A 24,671-nucleotide genomic window follows, 5' to 3' on the forward strand; every position below is an offset into this window, starting at 1 on the left:
AAAAGAAACCCCATCTCTGCTAAAAATACAAAAATTAGCCAGGTGTGGTGGCAGGTGCCTATAATCCCACCTACTTGGGAGGCTGAGGCAGGAGAATTGCTTCAACCTGGAAGGCAGAGGTTGCAGTGAGCTAAGGTCGTGCTATTGCACTCCAGCTGGGACAACAAGAGCAACACTCTGTCTCAAAAAAAAAAAAAGTTTATGGGGACAATGCCCCAAAGAAATCAGCAGTTTACAAATGGGTAACTCATTTTACGAAAAGATGAGATGATGTTAAAGACGAAGCCCACAACAGCAGACCATCTACATCAATCTGTGAGGAAAAATTCATCCTATTTGTGCCCTAATTGAAGAGGACTGATGACTGACAGCAGAAACGACATCTCAATTGGTTCAGCTTACATAATTCTCACTGAAATATTAAAGCTGAACAAACTTTCCACTGGATGGGTCCAAAACCCTTGTGTCCAGTCAGCTACCGACACAGCTTTTAATGGAAATTTTAAACAAGTGACAGAAAGATCCTGAAACATTTAAGAAACTGTAACTGATGAAACATGTCTTTAGCAGTATAATCCTGAAGAAAAAGCACAATCAAAGCAATGGCTACCAAGGCAGAAGTGGTCCAGCCAAACAAAAGTGGACCAGGCAAGAGTAAAGGTCATGGTAACAGTTTTTTGGGATGCTTCGGATATTCTACTTGTTGACTTTCTGGAGGGCCAAAGAATAACATCTGCTTACTATGAGAGCGTTTTGAGAAAGTCAACCAAAGCTTTCTCAGAAAAGCAACTAGGAGATTCACTAGAGAGTCCTTGTCCGTTACAACAATGCCGCTGCTCATTCCTCCCATTAAATGAGGGCAATTTCGTCAAAGTTTCAATGGGAAATCATTAGGTATCCATTTTGTGCTTCTGACTTCTGTTTCCTAATCTTAAAAAATCTGCAATGGGTACCCATTTTTCTTCAGTTAATAATGTAAAAAAGACTGCACTGACATGGTTTAATTCCCAGGATGCCCAGTTCTTTAGGGATGGACTAAATGGCTGCTGTCATTGCTTACAAAAGTATCTGGAACTTGACGAAGCTGACGTTGAGAAATGAAGTTTATATTTTTTGTTTTTATCATTTTGTTCATTTTTCCACAAACTTTCTGAAGTCTCCTCATACTATAGGTCTTGGTTTGGACAAATTAGACAATAATTTGGGGTAAACTGGGCCAATTCGAATATGGGTAAGATATAGGGAGATATTAATAAATAAATTTGTTACAGTAATAATGTCATTTTAGCTATGTAAGGAAATGTTCTGTCTTTCAAGAGAAGCATATATATACATACACATATATGTATTTTTTTTTTTTTTTTGAGACAAGTCTCACTCTGTCACCCAGGCTGGAGTACAGTGGTGTGATCTTGGCTCACTGCAACCTCCAACTCCTTGGTTCAAGTGATTCTCCTGTCTCAGCCTCCCAAGTAGCTGGGATTACAGTCACGTGGCCACCATGTCCAGCTAATTTTTGTATTTTTAGTAGAGTTGGGGTTTCACCATGTTGGCCAGGATGGTCTCAATCTCCTGACCTCATGATCTGACCGCCTTGGCCTCCCAAAGTGCTGGGATTACAGGTGTGAGGTACCACACTCAGCCACATATTTATATATTAAGGAGTGGAATGTTAGGATGTCTGTAATTTATTTCACAATATCTCATCTGAAAAAAAAATAAAGTAGATTAAAGAATGATATCCATGGCTGGGTACGGTGGCTCATGCCTATAGCCCCAGCACTTTGGGAGGCCGAAGCAGGCAGATCACCTGAGGTTAGGACTTCAAGACCAGCCTGGCCAACATGGCGAAAGCCTGTCTCTACTGAAACTAAAAAAATTAGCCAAGCTTGGTGGCAGGCACCTGTCATCCCAGCTACTTGGGAGGCTGAGGCAGGGAGAATCACTTGAACTCGGGAGAAGGAGGTTGCAGTGAGCTGAAATCGTGCCATTGCATTCAGCCTGGGCGACAGAGCAAGACTCCATCTCAAAAAAAAAGGATGATACCCATACAATTGACTTGCTGCCAGTTTATGTGAAAGGAAAGCCATGGGTCTTCTACTTGAGTGAAGGTGCATTAATAGGGAGGTATGCCAGAAGGTAGGTCTTAGGCCAGACTGTCTTGGTTAGAATCTCAGTTATACCAATTATTAATCACATAACCTTGAACAACTTACTTAACTTGGTTAAGTGCCATGGTTTCTTATAGATAAAACTACCTTACAAAATAGTTGTAAGGATTAAATGAATTACTAAATGTAAATGCACATGCCATTCAGCTCACAGTAATACTCAATACAAGATAGCTGCTATCACTAGTGGAAAGTAAACACATTCTAGGGTTTTGTTTGTTTGTTTGAGACGGACTCTCGCTGTTGCCTAGGCTGGAGTGCAGTGGTGCAATCTTGGCACACTGCAACCTCTGCCTCTTGGGTTCAAGCAATTCTTCTGCCTCAGCCTCATGAGTAGCTGGGACTACAGGTGCATGCCACCATGTCTGGCTAATTTTTTGTATTTTCAGTAGAGACAGGTTTTCACCATGTTAGCCAGGATGGTCTCGATCTCCTGACCTTGTGATCCACCCACCTCAGCCTCCCAAAGTGATGGGATTATAGGCATGAGCCACCGCACCTGGCCAGTTTTTTAAGATAGGGGCTCACTTTGTCACCCAGGCTGGAGTGCAGTGGCATGATCATGGCTCACTGTAGCTACAACCTCCCAGGGTCAGACAGTCCTCCCAACTCAGCCTCCTGAAAAGTTGGGACTACAGGTACATGCCATCATGCCTGGCTAATTTTTATTTTTTTTTTTGCAGAAATGGGGTCTCATTTTGTTGCCCAGGCTGGTCTCAAACTCCTGGGCTCAAGTGTTCCTCCTACCTCAGCCTTTCAAAGTGTTGGGATTATAGATGTGCACCAATGTACCCGGTCCTGAATTCTGGTTTTAACCATTTATAGTCCTTTATCCTCTGAGGCAGTAACTAAACTTTAGTCTTGTGTTAACAAAGCCATCTGTCCTATAAAGAAGTTCAATAGTAAGGTGATTCTTTAAATGTACATTTCATTATTGCAAGCTAAGAATAATGATATGGTTAATAAGACACAAAAACCAAAATGCTTTTTCATTTGTCTTTCAATTCACCAAAGGCCTTTCCTGCTCTTCTATCACCTCTGGCTTTGACCTTAAACTGGTAAACAGAAGACTGAAAGATCACCAGAACAGTTAGCCATCAAAGGCAGTAACTGGGTGCATCCATGCTTCATGGTGCATCCATGCTTCATGATCAACAGGAGCTCTTCTCTTACTCACCTGGTGCTATGCTGCATTGAAACCAGTGTTCCATGATTAATCAAGCCTGATAGTCCAATGAGGAATTACGAAGATTTACAGCATGGGAAAAGCCTACACCTACTAGTGGCATCCGGCAAATCAATCTCTTTGAGCCTTATCTATACCCTATTATTATGGATCCTACAATGGAAGAAGATGACTATGAGGATAAGGCTTAGTTGATGCAGTATATATTAAACCTACAGGCCTGAGCCCAGTACAATCTTCTTTTCATCTTTCCATAGTATTAGTGATGGTTATACATACCATCAACAGAAAATAAAACTGAGGATAGAAGGAAAAAATCCATATTGGGAAACAAAGGAAATTTTAAATTCTATAAAAGATACAAGCATGAATAGAAAATACAAAGGAAAAAAAGACAAAAAAAAAAGATACAAGTATGATCTTACTCTCAACCTTCATAAGAGTTGTCATTCAGAAAAGGCTAAGAACTAAAAAAAGGATGTAAAAGAACAGAACAATGTGACTGGGCTGTGAATTCTACACAAAGTTAGCACTAAGTAAACATCTGCTACAAAACAGTTATCAATAAAGTCTGTTTCTAATTTAAAACAATTCTACCTTACAGCAGAACAATACAAGGTGAAGTCTTACATACCTTCAGCATTTATACTAAGTTCTGTTGAATTTCCTTCTGCAGTCGCATATGGATTGTTTCCAACCATTGGCACAAGACAATCGGTATAGAAGTAACCAATCTTAGACATATTCAATGTAGAAATAATCAGATCCATTGCAAGCTGGCCAACATTTCCAACAGATACTGCTGGCTGAAATTATAAAAGGTATGTTCAGTAAGTCACCAAAATTAGCAGCACTTATTTTATTTTTTGAGCGGAGTCTCCCTCTGTCTCCCAGGCTGGAGTGCAGTGACATGATCTCAGCTCACTGCAACCTCCGCCTCCTGGGTTCAAGCAATTCTCCTGCCTCAGCCTCCTGAGCAGCTGTGATTACAGGTGTGCACCACCACACCCACCTAATCTTTGTATTTTTCGTAGAGACAGGGCTTCACCATGTTGACCAGGCTGGTCTTGAACTCCTGACCTCAAGTGATGCACCCGCCTTGGCCTCCCAAAGGGCTGGGATTATAGGCCAGCAGCACTTTAAAAAGTTTAGACGGAAGACAATAGTCATAGTACTAGTACTGAAAGCATCACAGCATCAAAGCTAGATATTGATTTTCATTAACTACAACTGCTGGGGCCTCCTCCACCTTCGAGACTATTGATTTAACAAATACTTATTGGACGCCTACTATATGTCAATTGTTGCTCTAGGCAATGAGAATGCAGTAAAATAAACCAACCAAAGTTCATGCCCTCATGGAACTTCCATTTGAGTGAGAGAGTGATTTACTGGTGATAAGCAAACAGTAAAATATACAGTGGTAAGGGCTACAGAGAAAAATAAAGTGAGTTTAAGGATGTGTGTACACGGTTGATTGCAATTTTAAGAATAATGATTGAGGAAAGACTCACCCCAGGTGACAAATGACTAGAGACCTGAAAAAGGTAAAGGATAGAGACACACAGAGATCTGGGAAAGAACATTCCAGGCAGTGGGAAAGCAAGTATAAAGGTTATGAGGTATGAACAGAAGCACTCTTGGGTCTTCTTACCATTTGCTTTATTAGTGTCTCTTTACCCATTCTCAAAGGTTGAAGTGACTTTTTCACACTAAACACACACGCACTCTCTCTTTTTCCCATGACTTAAAATAACGAAGCTGCCAAATCCCTACCTACATCGCAGAAGACGTAGGAGCTCCACAACCTAATGGATGTCTCCACATGATTAGGTCATAGGCAATTCACATTCTACATGTCCAAAACTATAAACTTTTGCCCTAACTTGTCCCCATATTTTGCATTTTAGAAAAGAGCAATATTATTCACTCTACCTAAACTTCTTCCCATTCCCTTACCAATTAGATCTAGTATATGACTAATTTTTATTGAGACTATCTCCAAAGTATCCTTTTAATGTAGTTCCTCCTTTGCATTCTTCCAACAATTCCTTTTGTTTTTTGTTCTTCAGGGTGTTTCCTCTGAGTGTTCTCCCACTTCTCATTGTTGTCACCTACCAATTGCCTAGTTACCGCCTGTAATTCCCTTCTCAACAATTTTGTTACTTGAGTTAAACTATTCTGCACTTTCTTTTCCTAATTATTGTATTATTCTCATCAGCACGTAAACATGCTCTAATATATTTCATTCTAAAAGACTCTCCCTTGACCCCACATAGCCCTCTAGCTGCAACCTCATTTCTTCTGTCTCTACATAGCAAAAATTCTCCAAGTTGTCCACAATAACATAAGCAGAAACTTTATCTCTTATTCAAAATAATTTTATTTTGAGACAGGGTCTCACTCTGTCACCCAGGCTGGAGTGCAGTGGCATAATTTCAGATCACTGCAACCTCTGCCTCCTGGGCTCAAGTGATCCTCCCGCCTCAGCTTCCTGAGTAGCTGAGATAGAGATGCATGCCACCACAACTGGCTAATTTTTTTTTTTTTGTAGAGATGAGGTATTACTATGTTGCCAAGGCTGCTCTTGAACTCCTTCCAAAGTGCTGGGATTACAGGCTTAAGCCATCATGCTTGTCTTTGAATTAATGACTGAACATATATTATACAAACAAAATCTTACTTATTTCTACCATTCATTCAACGCACTCCAATATGGTTTCCCTCTTTGCCACTTCACTGGTAACTGTTTGCCCAGGTGACCACCATTAACCTACATGTCGCTAAATCTAAACAGACACTTTCCTCACCTTACACATCTCTGGACTACTTTTGACACGGCCACTCCCTCCTTTTTTTTTTTNTTTTTTTTTAAGATGGGGCATTGCTCTGTCGCCCAAGCTGGAGTGCAGTGGTGGGATCTCGGCTCACTGCAATCTCCGCCTCCCTGTTCAAGGAATTCTTCTGCTTCAGCCTCCCAAGTAGCTGAGATTACAGGCGTGCCCCACCATGCCCGGCTAAGTGAGTGAGTGAGTGAGTGAGTGTGTGTGTGTATCTATATCTATATATTTTTTTAGTAGGACGGGGTTTCACCATGCTGGCCAGGCTGGTCTGAAACTTCTGACCTCATGATCTGCCCACCTCGGCCTCCCAAAGTGCTGGGATTACAGTTGTGAGCCACTGCACCCGGCCTGTGTGTTTTATATGCAGTGAGTAACAATGACAGTTCCAGCTCTCTCCAGCCTTATACCACTCCAAACAGTGCATTTTCCAATGGTGCCTTCTGGGTTCACAGGGCCTACAGCTCATTCTCTTTCAATGTGTTATTCCAAATTCTTTGTAGTCTCCAAGTTCCCCATGCTTACGTGATTGTTTTGTACATCCATCTTTCTGAAATGCCTACTTTCCCCTACTCCCAACCCACAGCCCCTCCATCTTCTACATACCGCTTTCTCTATGAGCCTTTCTTAACAAGCTCTCTGTCCCTCCCCTCCCAATTATCTCAGGGCCTTTCTATATCGTTTTCAAATGTCTATCCTAGCATTTATTGCTCTTACTGATCACATGTGTTTCCAACTACATTATAAATTCCTTGAGGGCACGCAGCTAGTCTTATTCTAATACTCGCACCTAATAGACTTTATTAAAATAACAAATGAATATGAAGGGCGATAAAACTGTGCTAACTACCAGCAAGAGTTACGTTTATTACCCCATCAGTAGTTCTCCGATTAACCTTAACATGCTAGCTTAAGACTGATTCTAAAACGAGACGCAGAAAGACTTCCTAGGATAAAACTGAAGGATGGCCTGCATAACCTAAGTACAGTGTATCTAGAATGTACGGACACATCACGTTTTAGAGGCAACAGAGACTACAAATTGTAGACTTGATTACGTTTGCAAGAGCCGACAAAGGCTCTATTTGGACGTTTGCCTCCGGCTATAACCTTCCTGTTTTCTTCGGCGGAGAACCTAAAATAGAAACAAGTGTCCTGTTTCTCCCAAGGCCCCACCAAACCCCCCGGTCCGGGTGGCGACACCGCAGGGGCCTTGCGAGGCAGCAGCCCCGAGCGCAAGCGGAGACTCACCATCAGGAGGGTGAAGCCGGCAAGGTCGGGGGCCGACTCCCCGCAGGGAACAAACATGGTCGCAGTGGGGTGGGCAGCAGGGGCTGAGCGAGGCCCTGGAAAGAACCAGGACAGCAAGAAGGCGGAAGCCGGAGTCCCTGGAGCCCACCGGGGCGCGGGCGGGTCCTTCGAGTCCCTGTGCCGGGCCCTGAGGGCCCGTCCAGCTACCTGCCGGTTCAGAGGGCGGAAAGAGGCCGTCGGGGACCCTCGAAAGGGGCGAACAGTGCTTTCGGATATCCTGGCAAGGCAGGCGATGGGGTGCGTTGAGGTCTTGGGGTGTGGGCCCTGCGGGGAGGTGGACTGGTGGGCGGAAACGATCAGGCAGCGCGCGGGCCAGCCCCGAGCCCCGTTTATCCGCCGCTGTTTGAAAACAGTTGGCGCCGCCGCCGCCGGGGCTTCTGTTCCAGGTCAGCTCCCGGCCTGACGCAGCGTCGCGTCCCCCGGGAGCTGCGTGAGGCGAACGGCTGCGGCGCTTTGTGCTCCAGTCGCTCCTAACGTTCCCTGGCCCGGCCGGGGCCGCGCGGTTAAGGCGTCTGAGGCGGGCAGACGCCGGCTGCCAGCATGTCGCTGCCTCCGGAGAAAGCCTCCGAGCTGAAGCAGCTCATCCACCAGCAGCTGAGCAAGGTGAGAGCCGCGGGCGCCGGGAGAGACCGCCGGGCCGAGCCAGGACCTCTCCCTCTCGCCCGGCGGCCCCGGACAGACAGCGGCACCTGCTTGCCGGGACTCTAGCGAGGACTGTGGGGTGCGCCGCGCGGGGCGGGCAGAGCTTTGGGTTTGAGGCAGGAGAGCGTCCAAGCCTCGGTGAAAGAGAACGAGCCGAGGAGGTGCTAGCAGGAGTCTGGGGCGACAGAATGTGCGCTCTTGGCGTTATAGGACAGCTGTGAGAATGAAGCGCTTAGCGAGCGACTTCTGGAAGTCGGATCGAATGTATGTTGTGTTTGGAGGTTTATATTCTGCTGTAAGATATCAGGGTTTTTTTTTTTGTTGTTGTTGTTTACGGCTGAAACGTGGATGTCAGTGAAGTTGAACCAGGACCTTCAATCAGCAATTCATGGAAGAGAAATTACTAAAGGATTTGTAATGACAGTATTTGTTAATACGCAGGTGCTCCAGAAGAACCTCCAGTTTCTGAAGCGCTCGACTGAGTGCAAGATGCTGAAGTGATAAAAGCCACCATTTATGGTGCCCTTGTGTGCCAGGCTTTGTGCTAGGTGTCTAGCGTCTTTTACCTAATCCTCACAACACTTTTGCGGGAGGGCACTGCACTAGGTTTTTCCATTCTTATCGGTGACGAAACAGATTCATAAAGAGTAAATAAGTTGGCTCGAGGTTACACATCTAAGTTAAAAGCTGGTAAGATTCCCTTATTAGTATCAGTTAAAAGCATGAGAGTAATAAGATCAAACTTTGATCTGTCTACTCCCAGTCTGTATTCTTTTGATTATACTATACTCCTTCTCAAAAGATTCCTTTTGGTTGCGTGTTATGTGTGGAGAAATGGTGACAAATGTGGCAGATAACCAGTGGAGACTATTTCTAGAATTTGTATTCAAAAATTTCATTCTTTAAAAGCTCACCTTTGTTCTGATTCAATTGCGGTAACAATTGTACATTTACTGTTAGCTGGAGAAGCCTAAAACTTCAGAAGCAATATTTGACTACTTTGTGATGTTATAAATTGTAATATGAGTTTTCTACATAGATGGATGTCCATGGCAGAATAAGAGAAATCCTTGCTGAGACTATACGGGAGGAACTGGCACCTGATCAGCAACATTTATCAACAGAAGATTTGATCAAAGCCCTTAGACGTCGAGGAATTATTGATGATGTGATGAAAGAACTTAATTTTGTTACTGTGAGTAATCTTTTAGGGAAATAAGTGAGAGTATAAGTATACACTAATGCATAACCCTGTTCATACCGTTCCCATGTGGGGCCTTTCCTTTTAGTAAAGCCACTTTAAAGTCATTCTGTTTGGTAGTGTCCTGTTTCAAGTATAGGCTACTCTGTCCTTGAGTATACCAAATAGTTTTGTGTATCAATGAAATTGTGTTACATATCATATTCCTCTCTCTACGGTGACAGAATTTTCTCTTATTTTCTAGGTCTGTAAATTTCGAATATACATACCTTAGTCAAATTAGTTTACCATAACAAAGTTCTTTTTTACCATGATCTGTAATTTTTTTAGATTAAGCTTATTTTTAAAGTAAGCACTCTTTTGGGATTATATTCTCTATGATTATATTATAAATTTCTTTAAGAAAATAATTAACTGCAGAATAGTCTTCAAATCTTTTCATACAAATAGGTCAATAATGGGATGATAGTCTCAGTGCACAATTAGTAAGTAGGCCTTCTTTTGAAAATGAGGCAATAATGAAAACTGTGACCTCAATACCTGGGTAATATAATGTGAAAATTGGATGGACTTCATAATACAATAGGGAATAAGTATTTTAATTCAGTACCTTTTTTTGGTTTTTGAAGTTTATGAACCCATTTGTTATAAAAATTGACTTAATAACAGCTTCCACTGTGTGATGACACTTTTTAAAAATCAGCTCATGGTGGAATTATAAGTCAGCTGTTATATAAGGTTTACAGAAAGTTTAACCTTGTTAAAGACATTAAGGATTTGTTTTTAGCTTTATGTGGGTAGTGTTAGTTGAAGACAGTTTAATTCCTTAGCATTTGATTTCAGGAGGAACCAGTTATATCATCTTTTATGTAGGTTTTTATTTTCATTATTTTAATTAGGCTAGGAAAATAAGGGATTCTTTGAGAGGGCCTTATCCTGTTGTCTTTTGGTTCAGTGCTTAGTCATGTTTATTGACATTTTCTTAACCTATAATTTTTTTCTAATTTGGTATTTTTTCCTGCCTTTGTAGGACAGTGTTGAGCAAGAACTCCCTTCTTCTCCAAAACAACCTATTTGTTTTGATAGACAATCAACATTAAAAAAAAGTATGTATATTTTAACATTCATTTAGTTGTGATTAATAGTAAATATTGATGTTCTGTTGTGTTTGGTGTTTGATAGAAGATATTTCCATTTTTTCCCCCCAAAATAAAATACTTAAAATTTTATTGTTAGTTAGCCAAAAACATAGATTCTGTTTTACATGAGGTATGTCAGAAGAGTTAATGTGTGGTATAGTAGAAGCAAAAACAGAATCACCAGCTTCTTGTGTTTTAATAATATGTTTTATAAAAACTGTATAGCCTTGCTTTTAAATGGTAATATAATTATCTGGCAAATACACTTGCTGAATTGATTATTATACAAGTTTGTGAAAGCGAAGGAATGTTGGATAAGCAGCTAAAAAGCAAAGGTATACTACACGTTGGTTCTGATGCCTTTCCAGCTGGGAGAAAGTAATCTGGATTCAAACTCTGAAAAGAATATCATATTATAGGCTGGGCATGGTGGCTCACACCTGTAAACCCAGCACTTTGGGAGGCTGAGGTGGGCACATCACAAGGTCAAGAGATTGAGATCATCCTGGCCAACATGGTGAAACCCCGTCCCTACTAAAAATACAAAAATTAGCTGGCCTTGGTGGCACACACCTGTAGTCCCAGCTACTTGGGAGGCTGAGGTAGGAGAATCACTTGAACCCGGGAGGCCGAGGTTGCAATGAGCCAAGATCGTGCCAGTGCACTCCAGCCTGGTGACAGAGCCCCATCTCAAAAAAAAAAAAGAGAAAAGAATATCACATGTGTATCTTTTCCCCAGGGTGCAATTGATTCCATTATATACAGTAATAAATTTGTTACTCTTTTGCTTTTTTTTTAGTCTTTGGTTTTGGGTTTATATCTGTCAAGTTTTTATTTCCTAATGTCTTGATCACATTCTTTTTAGTTATTTGGCAGTTTCCTCATGTATATTGCTACACTTTACAGCTAATATTGATCCAACACGGAGGTATCTTTACCTTCAGGTTTTGGGTGGAAAAGCTTTCTTGGAACATCTGCAAGAACCTGAACCTTTACCTGGACAAGTTTGTTCAACATTTACTTTATGTTTACATTATCGAAACCAACGTTTTCGTTCTAAACCTGTTCCATGTGCCTGTGAACCAGATTTTCATGATGGCTTTTTGCTTGAAGTACACAGAGAAAGCTTGGGTAAGAAATAGTAATAAATTGTCACTTAATTGAGTAAATCTTTGTTACCTTTTATTGTGAAACAACACTAATGACTTATTCTGTAAGGAGAGGTTTATAATGAAGGAATCTCTAGTCTTTTGTATCCCGCTGCTCTTTTTAATTTAAACCACTTCTATCCACCTTCTTGCGATATTCTGTTTGCTGTTCATTTTTCCTGGAGATTATTTTTTGGTTGTTTTAATTTTTGATTCTTCAGTAATAAACACTTAAATACCTATTATGTTCATAGTGTTATGCTTGGCAGGTGCTGGAATAACAGAGTGGAAAATGAGCCATGATCTTTGTCATTTATAAAACATAACCAGATTGATGATGTTATATAACTTTTAAAAGTCCAATTTGGCCAGGCGCGGTGGTTCACGCCTGTAATTCCAGCGTTTTGGGAGGCTGAGGCAAGCGGATCATGAGGTTAGGAGGTTAGGAGAGTGAGACCATCCTGGCTAATACAGTGAAACTCTATCTCTACTAAAAATACAAAAAAAATTAGCCGTGTGTGATGGTGTGCACCCGTAGTCCCAGCTATTTGGGAGGCTGAGGCAGGAGAATCACTTGAACCCAGGAGGCGGAGGTTGCTGTGAGCTAAGAGCATGCACTGCACTCCAGCCTGGGTGACAGCAAGACTTTTTTTTTTTTTTTAAAGTCAAAGTTTAGGCTGGGCATGGTGACTCGCAGCTGAAATCCCAACACTTTTGGAGGCCTAGGAGAGAGGATCATTTGAAGCCAGGAGTTCAAAACCAGTCTGGGCAAAGTAAGACACTGTCTCTACAAAAAATGAAAAATAGGCTGGGTATGGTGGCTCATGCCTGTAATCCCAGCACTTTGGGAGGCCGAGGCAGGTGTATCAGGAGTTCAAGACCAGCCTGGCCAACATCATGAAACCCTGTCTCTGCTAGAAATATAAAAACTAGCCAGGCGTGGTGGTGGGCACCTGTAATCCCAGATACTTAGGAGTCTGAGGCAGAATTGCTTGAACCCAGAAGGCACAGGTTGCAGTGAGCTGAGATCATACCATTGCACTCCAGCCTGGGCAACAGAGTGAGACTCCGTCTCAAGTAAATAAATAAATAAAAATAAAAAATAGCCTGGTGCAGTGACGTGTGCCTGTAGTCCCAGCCGCTTGGGAGGCTGAGGTGGGAGGATCACTTGAGCCAGGTGTTCAAGGCTGCAGTGAGCTACGATTGCACACAGCACACCAGCCTGGGTGACAGGAACAAGACCTTGTCTCTTAAACAAACAAAAAAATAAGTCAAAATTTAAATGTGAATGTATAACTCTCATTTTGGTTTTTTCTCCCCCTCTTTTTTTCTCTTATTTCACCAATAAGGCATATAATTCTCATAACTAAATTTTACGCTTCTTGATTCCTGTAATTGTTTTACACTATGGTTCTTTCAGTAAGGGGGTTTTGTACATTTTAGTTGTCAATATAGAAATCTTTATATATGTAAGCTAAGCAAAGTTTTGGAATATGCCTTCAGAATTTTAGATTTAACGATGAGTGAAACATTACTAAAATTTATTTATTTTTTCTCTTTGGAAGATGTTACTCTAATAAGGCATTTAATAGGATAAATTGCTAGATTCAATATGCTTTATTTTTCAGTTGTATGTCAGTTATACAGTGATAATTTCTGGAGGTTAAGGGGATTTCTGGAGATAGTTTGGGGATTAATGTTGACATAGTTGAAGGTTCTTTTTGTAGTGGCATATATTTTAGTTAAGTACTTTTAAAGAACAGATTTGTCTTGTGGATCAGAAAGCATTGGTACTAGATAACTCATCATAATTTGCCAGTCTTCTCAAAAATTAGTGATAGAAATTGGACTGTGCTTTTATTTCCAGTTTTTTCCATGCTTTCTGAAACATTACCAAATTGTTCTATTTGGTTTTATATAAGCTTGTTATTTCGTATACTCTTTAATAAAAGTATTCTTTTATATTGTCCTAACTGAATATGTAGTGTAGTATAATTTTATTTGGATTATATTGTTAGGTGATGGAACTAGAATGGCTGATTCAACAACAATGCTATCAATAAGTGATCCAATTCATATGGTGCTGATCAAAACAGACATATTTGGTGAGACAACTTTAGTAGCATCCTATTTTCTGGAATGGCGATCAGTTTTGGGTTCAGAAAATGGAGTGACCAGTCTGACTGTGGAACTTATGGGTGTAGGTATGATGATTACTATATCATTGTTAACCTTTTTATAGCCACAGTTTGTTTGGCAATATATTTTCTGTCCTTAAAATGCTTTTAATCCAAGAGGGAGACCTGTAAAATAGAATTTCATTAGAGTTACAATTGGACTCCAGCATCCTAGTCTTGAGAAATGTCTTAAAGACAGTGTAGCACTTCACAATCTAACCTTGCCTTAGGAGAAATGTTTTTTCTGGAAAATGAATATAGGAATTTTGAGGGTTTTAATTTTTTTCAAGTTCATTTGATTAAATATGGGCTATAAAGAAAATTAATATTCTTGACACACATACAAACTTAGGTGTGTCCAGCCAGCACACCCTGGAATACATCCGCTTTAGTACCAGTGATTTTTGCAAAATATGGAGTAGGTGTTCTCTCAACCTTTTACAGTGGGTGAGTGAGACCTAGAAGAGGTAATAATTTGCTCAGTGTCAGTATCAAGTACTCCTTGAGGGCAGAGATGGTGCCTATCTTAATTGCCATAGTCTTCTTGGAATCTTGCACACTGCCTGCTATATAACACATATTTGCTAATAATATGAAAAAAACAGGAATGAGCCACTACGCCCAGCCTTTCTAACATGTTTTTGTTTTATCTATAACATATAATGGAATTGCTTTGGTTTTGAAACTTAGTCACAGAGTTAAACTTTGTTACTGGACAGCATTGCCTTAGTAATTTAGATTTTAATAAGTCATACCAAGAATGTATTTTTCTTTAAATAAAAATTATAGAAAAAGTGTTCTTTATGTAGGAAATTTATTTTCAAAAACAATACCCAATTACTTATCTTCAAAAATAGCCTAACATGATAGTATAGCAGTGACCTGGAAACAAGCATATTTTAAGGAAACATTAAATAGTTCTGATGTGATGTATATTTGTTTTCTAATTTAAATACAGGCATGTTTTGAAAATTTCTACTCAGCCTGTGATTTGATAATGGGGAGTGAAAAATGGGAGTTACTATAAGTGGCAATATAAATGCTTTCTAATTTTTTGTGTGTGTGGAGACAGAATGAGGTGTTAACAGTTGCTTTGACTTTGGACTTTGAATTTACTGTAAGTCTGGTTGACATTTTACATTTAATGAAGATAGGAATCTGAAATCCTTTAGGTCAGAAAAGTTTCTTAAAACGTGTTAGAAAGGCCGGGCGTAGTGGCTCATTCCTGTAATCCCAGCAAGCACTTTGGAAAGCTGAGGTGGGAATATCACTTGAGTCCAAGAGTTCAAGACCAGCCTGAGCAACGTAGGGAGACCCCATCTCTACTTAAAGAAGAAAAAACGTATTAGAAAGCTAAGAAAATAGTTAATCTCCTTATAATTAAAAAATTAAAAATTTTAAAAAAATTAAAAAGATTAATTTTTAATCTTTCTTTAAAAAATTTTTTTGATTTGGTTCATTTTTAATATGAATATTAAAGGTAATGTCGATTGTTATCTTTATTTCATGTAAGTGATAAAACACCAAGTGCCTAAATTATTTTGGTTAGACTTTGGTTGGCTAAATATATATAGTATTGAAATCTCTGAAGTTCTAAATATTTATGTTTATAGGCACAGAATCAAAAGTTTCGGTGGGAATTTTAAATATAAAACTTGAAATGTATCCACCACTCAATCAAACGTTATCTCAAGAAGTAGTGAACACACAGGTAAATAATAACGAGTTTCTCTTTTATTGTGTGTTTGTTTTCATAGAAGTGTATTTACCTGTTGATCCTAGAAAGCACTCTTATCTTTAGAAAATTATTTATTACTTTCTAGATTAGCACTCAAAGTTTTACGGAAAGGATGAGAAAGAAAATAAAGACAAGTTTGTTTTCCTGGGAGAATCTGTAGTCTAGTTTCGGAAAGACGATGAAAATTTATTGAGACAACATGATAATTACATGATAAAGCTGAAGAGGATAAAGGAATAAAGTGCAACCTCAGTGGGTTGGGATTTTAACGTTTTTTCATAGATGTTTATTGTTGAAAGCTTGCTGCTTATGTCTTTTCTGCTTGGTCCTCTCAGGGTAGAAGTGCTTGCCACTTTTATTTTTCTTTTGAGATGGAGTTTTGCTTTTGTGGCCCAGGCTGGAGTGCAGCGGCGTGATCTCAGCTCACCGCAACCGCCGCCTCCTGGGTTCAAGCTATTCTCCTGCCTCAGCCTCCCAAGTGGCTGGGATTACAGGCATGCACCACCATGCCTGGCTAATTTTGTATTTTTAGTAGTGATGAGATTTCTCCATGTTGGTCAGGCTGGTCTCGAACTCCCGACTTCAGGTGATCCACCTGCCTCAGCCTCCCAAAGTGCCGAGATTACAGGTGTGAACCACCTCGCCTGGCCCAACTTGCCACTTCTAGAGTGTGTTTGGAGAGGCTTTTTTTTCCCCCTCATTCCACTGTCAGGTCTCTGACGAAATTACTTTCTTCATGGGTCTTGTAAGATTGGCAAGTTTTTTCATTCCTTCACATTGGATTTGTTATCCCTGTTTAGTTCTTGCCAATCTTTAGTTTGGAGGTTCTGATTATCTGCTGACTTGCTGGGATGGCACCTATGGAATGGTTCTTCTTGATTACATATACCACCCTTTACTCTACCCTGCCTATCATATTGTTCCTTTTACAGACCCGTGGTTAGAAGCTAGTGCTTCTCCCTCAGGCAGTGTCCTGCCCTATTTTCTTTAAACTTCTTTTTCCTTCCTTTTGTAAACTCTGATCTCCTTCTAATCTCTAGCATCTGAGATGTGTCATGGGTGATATATATATACCTGAAAACACATAGTGGGAACCAACCTTGATGTTACTCAAATAAATACCCAGCCCTATGGGAGGCCAAGGTGGAAGGATCACTTTTGAGACCAAGCAGTTCAGGATCAGCTTGGACAACATAATGAGACCCTGTCTCTACAAAAATTTTTAAAAATCAGTCGAGCATTGGTGGTACATGCCTGTAGTCCCAGCTGCTTGGGAAGCTGAAATGGGAGGATTGCTTGACCCAGGAATTCGAGGTTACAGTGAGCCGTGATTGTACGATTGTACTCCAACCTGTCTGTTAAATAAAAGGTGTAAATACACGTTTACATATGTGTATACGTGAGTTTTAATCATATTGTATTTATGTGACATATAAAGTAGATGTTTGGGCTCTACTTTTTTGGGGTAGTAAGTTGGCTTTTTTAAAAAATTAAATTATACTTTTTTAGAGACAGCATCTCACTCTGACTCCCAGGCTTGAGTGAAGTGGTGTGATTATAGCTCACTGAAACCTCAAATACCTGGCCTCAAGCAAGCCTCCTGTCTCAGCCTCACAAAACATTGGGGTTACAGACATGGACCACTGTGCCCAGCCAGGTTCTACTTTTTAAACTTAACACTATTTTATATATATTTTTTCATATTTCCACTGTCATATTTATAATTTCTAGTGACTAAAAGATAAGTTTATTCTATTTCTGATAAATTGCTTCTAATTTTCTCTTTAAAGTTGCACTGTTATTAAAAATTTTAGCCAGACATGGTGGCTTCTGTCTGTAATCCCAGCACTTTGAGAGGCCAAGGAAAGAAGACCACTTCAGGCCAGGAGTTCAAGACCAGCGTGGGCAACATAGCGAGACTTCATCTCTACAAAGAAATTTTAAAAATTAACTGGGCATGGTGGTGCATCCCTGTGGTCCCAGCTACTGGGGAGGCTAAGGCGGGAGGATCACTTGAGCCCAGGAATTTGAGGCTGCATTGAGCCATGATCACGTAACTGCACTCCAGACTAGGTGACAGAGCAAGAACCTGTCTCTTAAAAGAAATTAAAGTCAGAAATATGTATGGATCCTAAACAGGTGTTAAAATGTGCTAGACTTTGTTCCAGACACTGGAGATATATCTGTATACAGGGCAGCAGACAGCTAGATAGCTTGCTCTCAAGGAGTTTAGATTCTGGTGCAGGAGAAACAATAAGTCAGCAAACAAAATAATCAGATAGTAGAAGGTGTTTATGCAGAATTATTACAGGTGATATGATAGAGTGGTTATTGGGTAGCTGATTCTAGGTTGAGTAACTAGGTTAGGGAAAGGTCTAAACGGCAGGAAGTAGCCAGCCATGCAGAGATTGGGGCTGAGCTTTCAGCACTGGGAACATCCTGGAACAAAAACCCCTATGCAGGAACAAAAGCCCTGTGTGGCTAAACTGTAGTGGGTTGGGGAGAGAGGAGAAAATGAGATAGTCTGGCCAGAGTTCGTAGGCCAGGGCAGGTAGTTTGCAATGTGATGGAGAGTGAAGTGTTTTAAACAAGAGAATGACAGTACGATTTTTTTTTTTTTTTGAGACAGAGTTTTACTCCATCACCCAGGGTGGAGTGCAGTGGCACAATCTCAGCTCACTGCAACCTCTGCCTCCCAGCTTCAAGCGATTCTCTTGCCTCAGCCTCCCAAGTAGTTGGGATTATAGGCATGTACTACTATGCCCAGCTAGTTTTTCTATTTTAGTTGAGATGGGGTTTCACCATGTTGGCCAGGCTGGTCTCGAACTCCTGACCTCAAATGATCCATCTGCCTTGGCCTCCCAAAGTGCTGGGATTACAGGCATGGGCCACCACGCCTAGCGTGTATGATTTATTATTTAAAAAATTTCTGTCCTGGGAGTTAAGAAAAGTGACTTACGACTATTGTACGGAGATTGGATTGTACTAGGGGTAAGTATAGAAACAAGGAAGTCAGGAGGCTCTTATAGATGATGATGGCTCAGATTAGGGTTGTGGTAATTATATAGAGAAGTAGATTTGTTACATATTTTGTAGTAATTAAGGATAATTAATAAAAATTGAAATTTTTTTTTTTTTAATTTCAAGCTTGCTTTGGAACGTCAGAAAACTGCAGAGAAAGAGCGATTATTTCTTGTATATGCTAAGCAGTGGTGGAGAGAATATTTGCAGATTCGACCCTCACACAATTCACGACTGGTGAAGATTTTTGCACAGGTATGTAAATTATATTAGAATAGTTTTATGCCTGTATTTGAGATTTACTGTTATGTATGTAAATTTCATTTAATATTTATTTGTAAAATGTATTCCAAAAAATTAAAGTATATTTGTAAAATAAAATGCTGATTTTGTAATATTCTCTCCCACTGCATAGGTGAGTGGCGAAATCAATCTTATTTTACTTTCAATTTCAATTATTGTGGGTTTTTAAAAATCAGCTTTCTCAGGTTGAATCAATTATTGTGTTTTAAACTCTTTCTGAATATATTTGATTTAAAGTAGATGAAAATCCATTTTGTTTAATGTGGAATGAGTATTTGCGTGATGCTTAATGCTAAATAACCATTTGGGCACTTTGCAGTTTATATGCAAATCCAGGTCTTGTGTGCAGAATGGGGACTCTGGACATATGTATATTTTTGTTAGGATTTTAAAAAAAATTCTGTATAACCAAGATCTCTAAGCCAGTGACCAGTAATGTTTAACTGAAGTATTTCAACTATGTATCTTCTGCCTCCATTTTTCCTGAGTCCTAAACCCATTTTCTCTCTTCAACAGACCAACATAAAATATATGATCAGGTTCACATATTTTTGTTGCTTCTAAGGAACAGTTCAAATATTTTGTATATATTCAGCCTCATATAGATGCTTTCATATAAGTATAGTGTAGTATTATTTTAAGTCTCTCGGATCCTGTATTTTCATCTAGCTTTACCCTACTTTGCCTAGATTTTGGAATAGGCTAAAAGTGGTTTAGTTTCCAGTTGGGGAGCTTGGGAATAAGAGATTGGCTAGAGGTGGGAATAACAGAAATGGCTTCTGACTTTCCAATAGCTTTATTTATATATTGACTGACTGGTTGGCAAGGTAGCAACATTATCAGGACAAGGGCAAGGAGAAACCAGTCAAAATGTAACTGGCTTTCTGGCCGGGTGCAGTGGCTCACGCCTATAATCCCATCACTTGGGGAGACTGAGGCAGGTGGATCACCTGAGGTCAGGAGTTCGAGACCAGTTGGCCAACATGGTGAAACCCTGTCTCTATTAAAAATACAAAAATTAGCCAGGCTTGGTGGCAGGCACTTGTAATCCAAGCTACTCAGGAAGGTGAGGCAGGAGAATTGCTTAACTGGGGAGGTGGAGGTTGCAGTGAGCCAAGATCACGCCATTGCACTCCGACCTAGGTGACAGAGTGAAACTCTGTTTCAAAACAACAACAAATATACATATTTATATATATACATAAGCGCACACACACACACCCCAACCCCCAACCCCCACCCACCCACTAACCCACCAACAGCTCCCTGCTCTCTATATAGTCAGGCATTTATTCATTGCCACACATGGAGTCAGGGACCAGAGAGGACTCAGGATGGAGTGAGGTAGTAAATCAGAGAAATGGTAGGATCAAAAAGGAGGAAGAAGTTGAGATGCATTAAGGAAGTCAAAGAAGCGAGATTTTCTTTTAGGAAATATTACTTAAACAAGTTCCTCTTTCTCAGAATTCATTGTGAGATTTAAACCGTAGAAGGTAATTTACTCTCATAGTAACCATATAAGATTATCAGGTGGCCAGGCATTGGCTTTTTGTAAACAGTATGAAGGTTTGAGAAGTGAAGAGTCTTCCAAGGCCAAACAGCAACTCAGTCATGGCAAAGTCTATATTAAATTGCAGTTTCAACTGGTGGCTTTTTGGTTTGTGCCACTTTTTTCCATATACATACAGTAAATAAAATGCTGATTTTAGATTACCCAGAACTGTTTCTTGCTGCTGCTTCCTATATTTGACTAGTTATGAAATTAAAGAATGATAGTTTAAAGTAGTCAATCTAATTATAAAAGCAATAGTTATAAACCAAAACATTAATATACATGGTCTGAAAAAATTTCCAATGTATGCAGGCCCAAAAAGAAATAAGTTAGTGGCAGCACTAAAAGTAAAGAACTTTTTGCAACGATGGAAATGTTCTGTGTCTATGCTAACCAGTATGGTAGCCACAAGCCATGTACTGAGCATTCAAAATGTGGCTATTATGACTAAAAAAAATTGAATTTTAAATTTTATTTAATTTTAATTAAAATTTAAATAGCTCATAATGGTTAGTGATTTTCTTATTGGACAGTGCCTGTTCAGAGGTTGAAATACTAAATTTCCAAAACACTTAAGTAACTTGTGGGGTTATATTTAGAATAATATTAGAATATTGCTGTAATGAAACAATGATACATCTTACATTCTAAAATGCTGCTATTGATGATTGATTTAGGCAAATGTATACAGTTTTGATGTGCTCATCTTTTCTTGCCTATTAGTGAATTTGTAAGTATAGGAGTAACAGACCCACACAGGAACTAAGTTTATTACCTCAATCCTAACCAAAGGTCTAGATTCACTGTGGCCATAATACTTAATAATTCATTATTATTTTTATCCTTTGTTAGCTGGTTTTGCTATAGTATAATAGTAATTCACTGAATGACGCCTTTTGAATTTTTTAGTGCAAGAAACTTTAAGTTACAGAAATTGAACTTTAAGGCTACTAGGTCTTAAGAAAATGTTGTAAATCACTTGAGAATTGAGGATATCCTTTTAATATTTAGTTTGTGATTTCAGGACTTAGTATTCTCATACAACACTAGATTATTAATAATGCTAAATTAATGTAAAAGAAAAACATAGTTCTCTACATCCCCCTTAAATTCAAATAATAATCCTCTGTTTTGAAAAATTGGTGCCTTCTACGCCAGGCATGGTGGCTCACACCTGTAATCCCAGCACTTTGGGAGGTTGAGGTAGGTGGATCACTTGAGGTCAGGAGTTTGAGTACAGCCTGGTCAACACAGCAAAACCCCATCTTTACAAAAATTAGCCAGGTCTGGTGGCTCGCACCTCTAATCCCAGCTACTCAGGAGGCTGAGGCACAAGAATTGCTTGAACCTGAGGGGCGGAGGTTGCAGTGAGCTGAGATTACGCCACTGTACTCCACCCTGGTGATAGAGCAAGTCACCATCTCAAAAAAAAAAAAAAAAAAAAAAAAAAAAATTGCTGCTTTCTAGAGTTGAGAACTATAGGTATGAGTGGAATCTAGAGCCAATTTGCTTTGCAACATAAAAATTCATGATCTTGCCGGGTGTGGTGGCTCACGCCTGTAATCCCAGCATTTTGGGAGGCCGAGGTGGGCGGATCACCTGAGGTCGGGAGTTCGAGACCAGCCTGACCAACATGGAGAAACCCCTGCCTCTACTGAAAATACAAAATTAGCTGAGCATCATGGTGCATGACTAATCCCAGCTACTCGGGAGGCTGAGGCAGGAGAATTGCTTGAACCTGGGAGGCAGAGGTTGCGATAAGCTGAGAGCAAGTCATTGCACTCCAGCCTGGGCAACAAGAGCAAAACTTGGTTTTGAAAAAAAAAATCATCATCTTTTTCACTATGATCAAATGTAAATAGATGAGATTTTTTTTTTCCTTGCTAAAGTATGGGATTATATTGGAAAAAGATGTTTTGGTTGTGGAGAAAGACATCAGTGGTTCTGATAATTCAAACTGATGATGTTTATGTTGGCTAAGTTAGATCTTATGTACTGAGGAGCCCTATCAGAGTAGAGGGTAGGTCATCTCCAAATCTTGAATAGTAAGTGGGCCTTTCACATTACCTTATCAGTAATCATGAAGGTAAAGAGATTGTGGGCTTTTTCTAGAGTGTTTTTTGAAATTTTGCTTTGAGTTGACTTGGTTAATAAATTATTGTTTCCTGTGGATCTCTAAATTTGAGGCCCTAATGGAAACAAACTAGAATCAAGCTAGATCATTTCTGTTATATCAGCCAATCTATATATTGTTAAATTCTATATGGCAGTATGAAAGAATACTTCAGCTTAGAGCACCTCTCCCTCCCCTACATACCTGCCCACCCATTTCTTAGAGGACTTCTTATTGCCACAGCCTTTGGAGTCAAACAGCTCAGGGCTTAAATGTGTCTCTGTTGCATAATAGCTGTAGCTCCTCAGTTTTCTTTATCTGTAAAATGAAAATAATAGAGATGTTATGATGATTAAAGGGAAATTATATACACAGCACTTTGCAGCCTAATACTGGATACAAGGTAAGCACTCAATGGTATGCTGAATTATTTTATCCTGCATTAATGTATTTGAAAAAAATATTATTATTGGGGATGATTAATATGTCATTACGGATGTTTTTTCCCTTTTCCCTAGGATGAAAATGGGATAAATAGACCAGTCTGTTCCTATGTTAAACCACTTCGAGCTGGACGACTTCTTGATACTCCAAGGCAAGCAGCAAGATTTGTTAACGTCCTTGGTTATGAACGAGCCCCTGTTATTGGAGGAGGAGGTAAACAGGAGCAGTGGTGCACTCTGCTGGCCTTTCTCTGTAGAAACAAGGTATTATACACACATAATAGAATTAAATAGCAGTATATCATAGTTACTCTAAATTTATAATACATTTGTAAAAGAATGCCTTAGGAAAATGTACATATAGTGAGCCCTCTGTAACTACGGGTTCTGTATCTGTGGATTCAACCAACTGAAGATCAAAAATATTTATAAAAATGAAAGTAAAAAATAACAATAAAAAATATACAAATAAAAAACAATGAAATATAAAACTATGTAGCATTTACATTGTATTTTTTTTTTTTTTTTTTTTTTTTTTGAGATAGAGTCTCACTTTGTTGTCCAGGCTAGAGTGTAGTGGCATGATCTCGTCTCACTGCAACCTCTGCCACCAGGGTTCAAGAAATTCTCTGCCTCAGCCTCCCAAGTAGCTGGGATTACAGGTGCCTGCTACCACGCCCAGCTACTGTTTGTATTTTTGGTGGAGATGTGGTTTCACCATCTTGGCCAGGCTGGTTTTGAACTCCTGACCTCGTGATCCACCCATCTCAGCCTCCTAAAGTGCTGGGATTACAGGCTTGAGCCACCGTGCCCAGCCTGTATTGAGTGTTTTAAGTAATTTAGAGGTGATTTAAAGTATATAGGAGGATGAGCTTAGGTTATATATAAAATACTATACCATTTTGGCTGGACTTGGTGGCTTATACCTGTAATCTCAGCACTTTGGGAGGCAGAGGGAGGTGGATCACCTGAGGTCAGGAGTTCAGGTCCAGCCTGGGCAACATGGTGAAATCCCATCTCTACTAAAATACAAAAAAATGAGCATGGTGGCGAGCCCCTGTAATCCCAATGACTCAGGAGGCTGAGGCAGGAGAATTGCTTGGACCCGGGAGGCGGAGGTTGCAGTGAGCTGAGATTGTGCCATTGCACCTCCAGCCTGGGGACAGAGTGAGACTCCATCTAAAAAAAAGAAAAAAAATACTATGCCATCTTATATAAGGGCCTTGAGTATCCATGGATTTTGTTTCACAAGGGTCCTAGATACTTTGGATACTGTGAGACAGCTGTGCTGTCAGCTTGACCAAGTCAGAACTTTGTTCTCACTATTTTTCATAACATTTAAATATCAATACCCAAAGAGAAAACTCAGCGTCTTTATTTTCTCATGTAGTTTTTTATTTAACTTTTTGTGATTTCTGTGAGGTGGGGAAAGTGTGAGAAATGAAGTTATAGAATGAATTAGAGATAGCACCAGGACCAGACCATGGCTTTCTGGTACCATTGAAGTGTTAAAGTTTGCTCAGATAATATATTTTTTAAAAAGAGAAAATGACAGTACAAAATGAATGTAGAAAAAAATCTTGAGGCTGGACACGGTGGCTCACGCCTGTAATTCCAGCACTTTGGGAGGCCAAGGTGGGTGGATCACCTGAGGTCGAGAGTTCAAGACCAGCCTGACCAACATGG

The 24,671-nt window shown here is 39.9% G+C and overlaps 2 protein-coding genes across 4 annotated transcripts in view; one reads left to right on the plus strand and one right to left on the minus strand.

The window, feature by feature from the left end:
- The window catches only part of PSMG2 (proteasome assembly chaperone 2), a 22,572-nt gene extending 14,828 nt beyond the window's left edge, over positions 1-7,744 (minus strand). For both annotated transcript variants that reach the window (XM_037727868.1, XM_017498463.1), the window contains exons 1-2: positions 7,449-7,744; positions 3,992-4,163 (exon numbers count right to left, since the gene is read on the minus strand). In XM_037727868.1, the coding sequence (XP_037583796.1) occupies positions 3,992-4,163; positions 7,449-7,505 (229 nt within the window). In that variant the 5' untranslated portion in view covers positions 7,506-7,744. The remainder of the gene's footprint in view (positions 1-3,991; positions 4,164-7,448) is intronic.
- Positions 7,745-7,853: 109 nt separating this feature from the next.
- Positions 7,854-24,671, plus strand: part of CEP76 (centrosomal protein 76) — a 26,788-nt gene continuing 9,970 nt past the window's right edge. For both annotated transcript variants that reach the window (XM_037727866.1, XM_037727867.1), the window contains exons 1-8: positions 7,854-8,111; positions 9,190-9,345; positions 10,382-10,457; positions 11,397-11,621; positions 13,657-13,842; positions 15,429-15,526; positions 18,701-18,829; positions 23,061-23,249. In XM_037727866.1, the coding sequence (XP_037583794.1) occupies positions 8,049-8,111; positions 9,190-9,345; positions 10,382-10,457; positions 11,397-11,621; positions 13,657-13,842; positions 15,429-15,526; positions 18,701-18,829; positions 23,061-23,249 (1,122 nt within the window). In that variant the 5' untranslated portion in view covers positions 7,854-8,048. The remainder of the gene's footprint in view (positions 8,112-9,189; positions 9,346-10,381; positions 10,458-11,396; positions 11,622-13,656; positions 13,843-15,428; positions 15,527-18,700; positions 18,830-23,060; positions 23,250-24,671) is intronic.

The sequence above is a fragment of the Cebus imitator genome, unplaced genomic scaffold (assembly GCF_001604975.1).
Source record: "Cebus imitator isolate Cc_AM_T3 unplaced genomic scaffold, Cebus_imitator-1.0 Scaffold242, whole genome shotgun sequence".
Lineage (NCBI taxonomy): Eukaryota > Metazoa > Chordata > Mammalia > Primates > Cebidae > Cebus > Cebus imitator.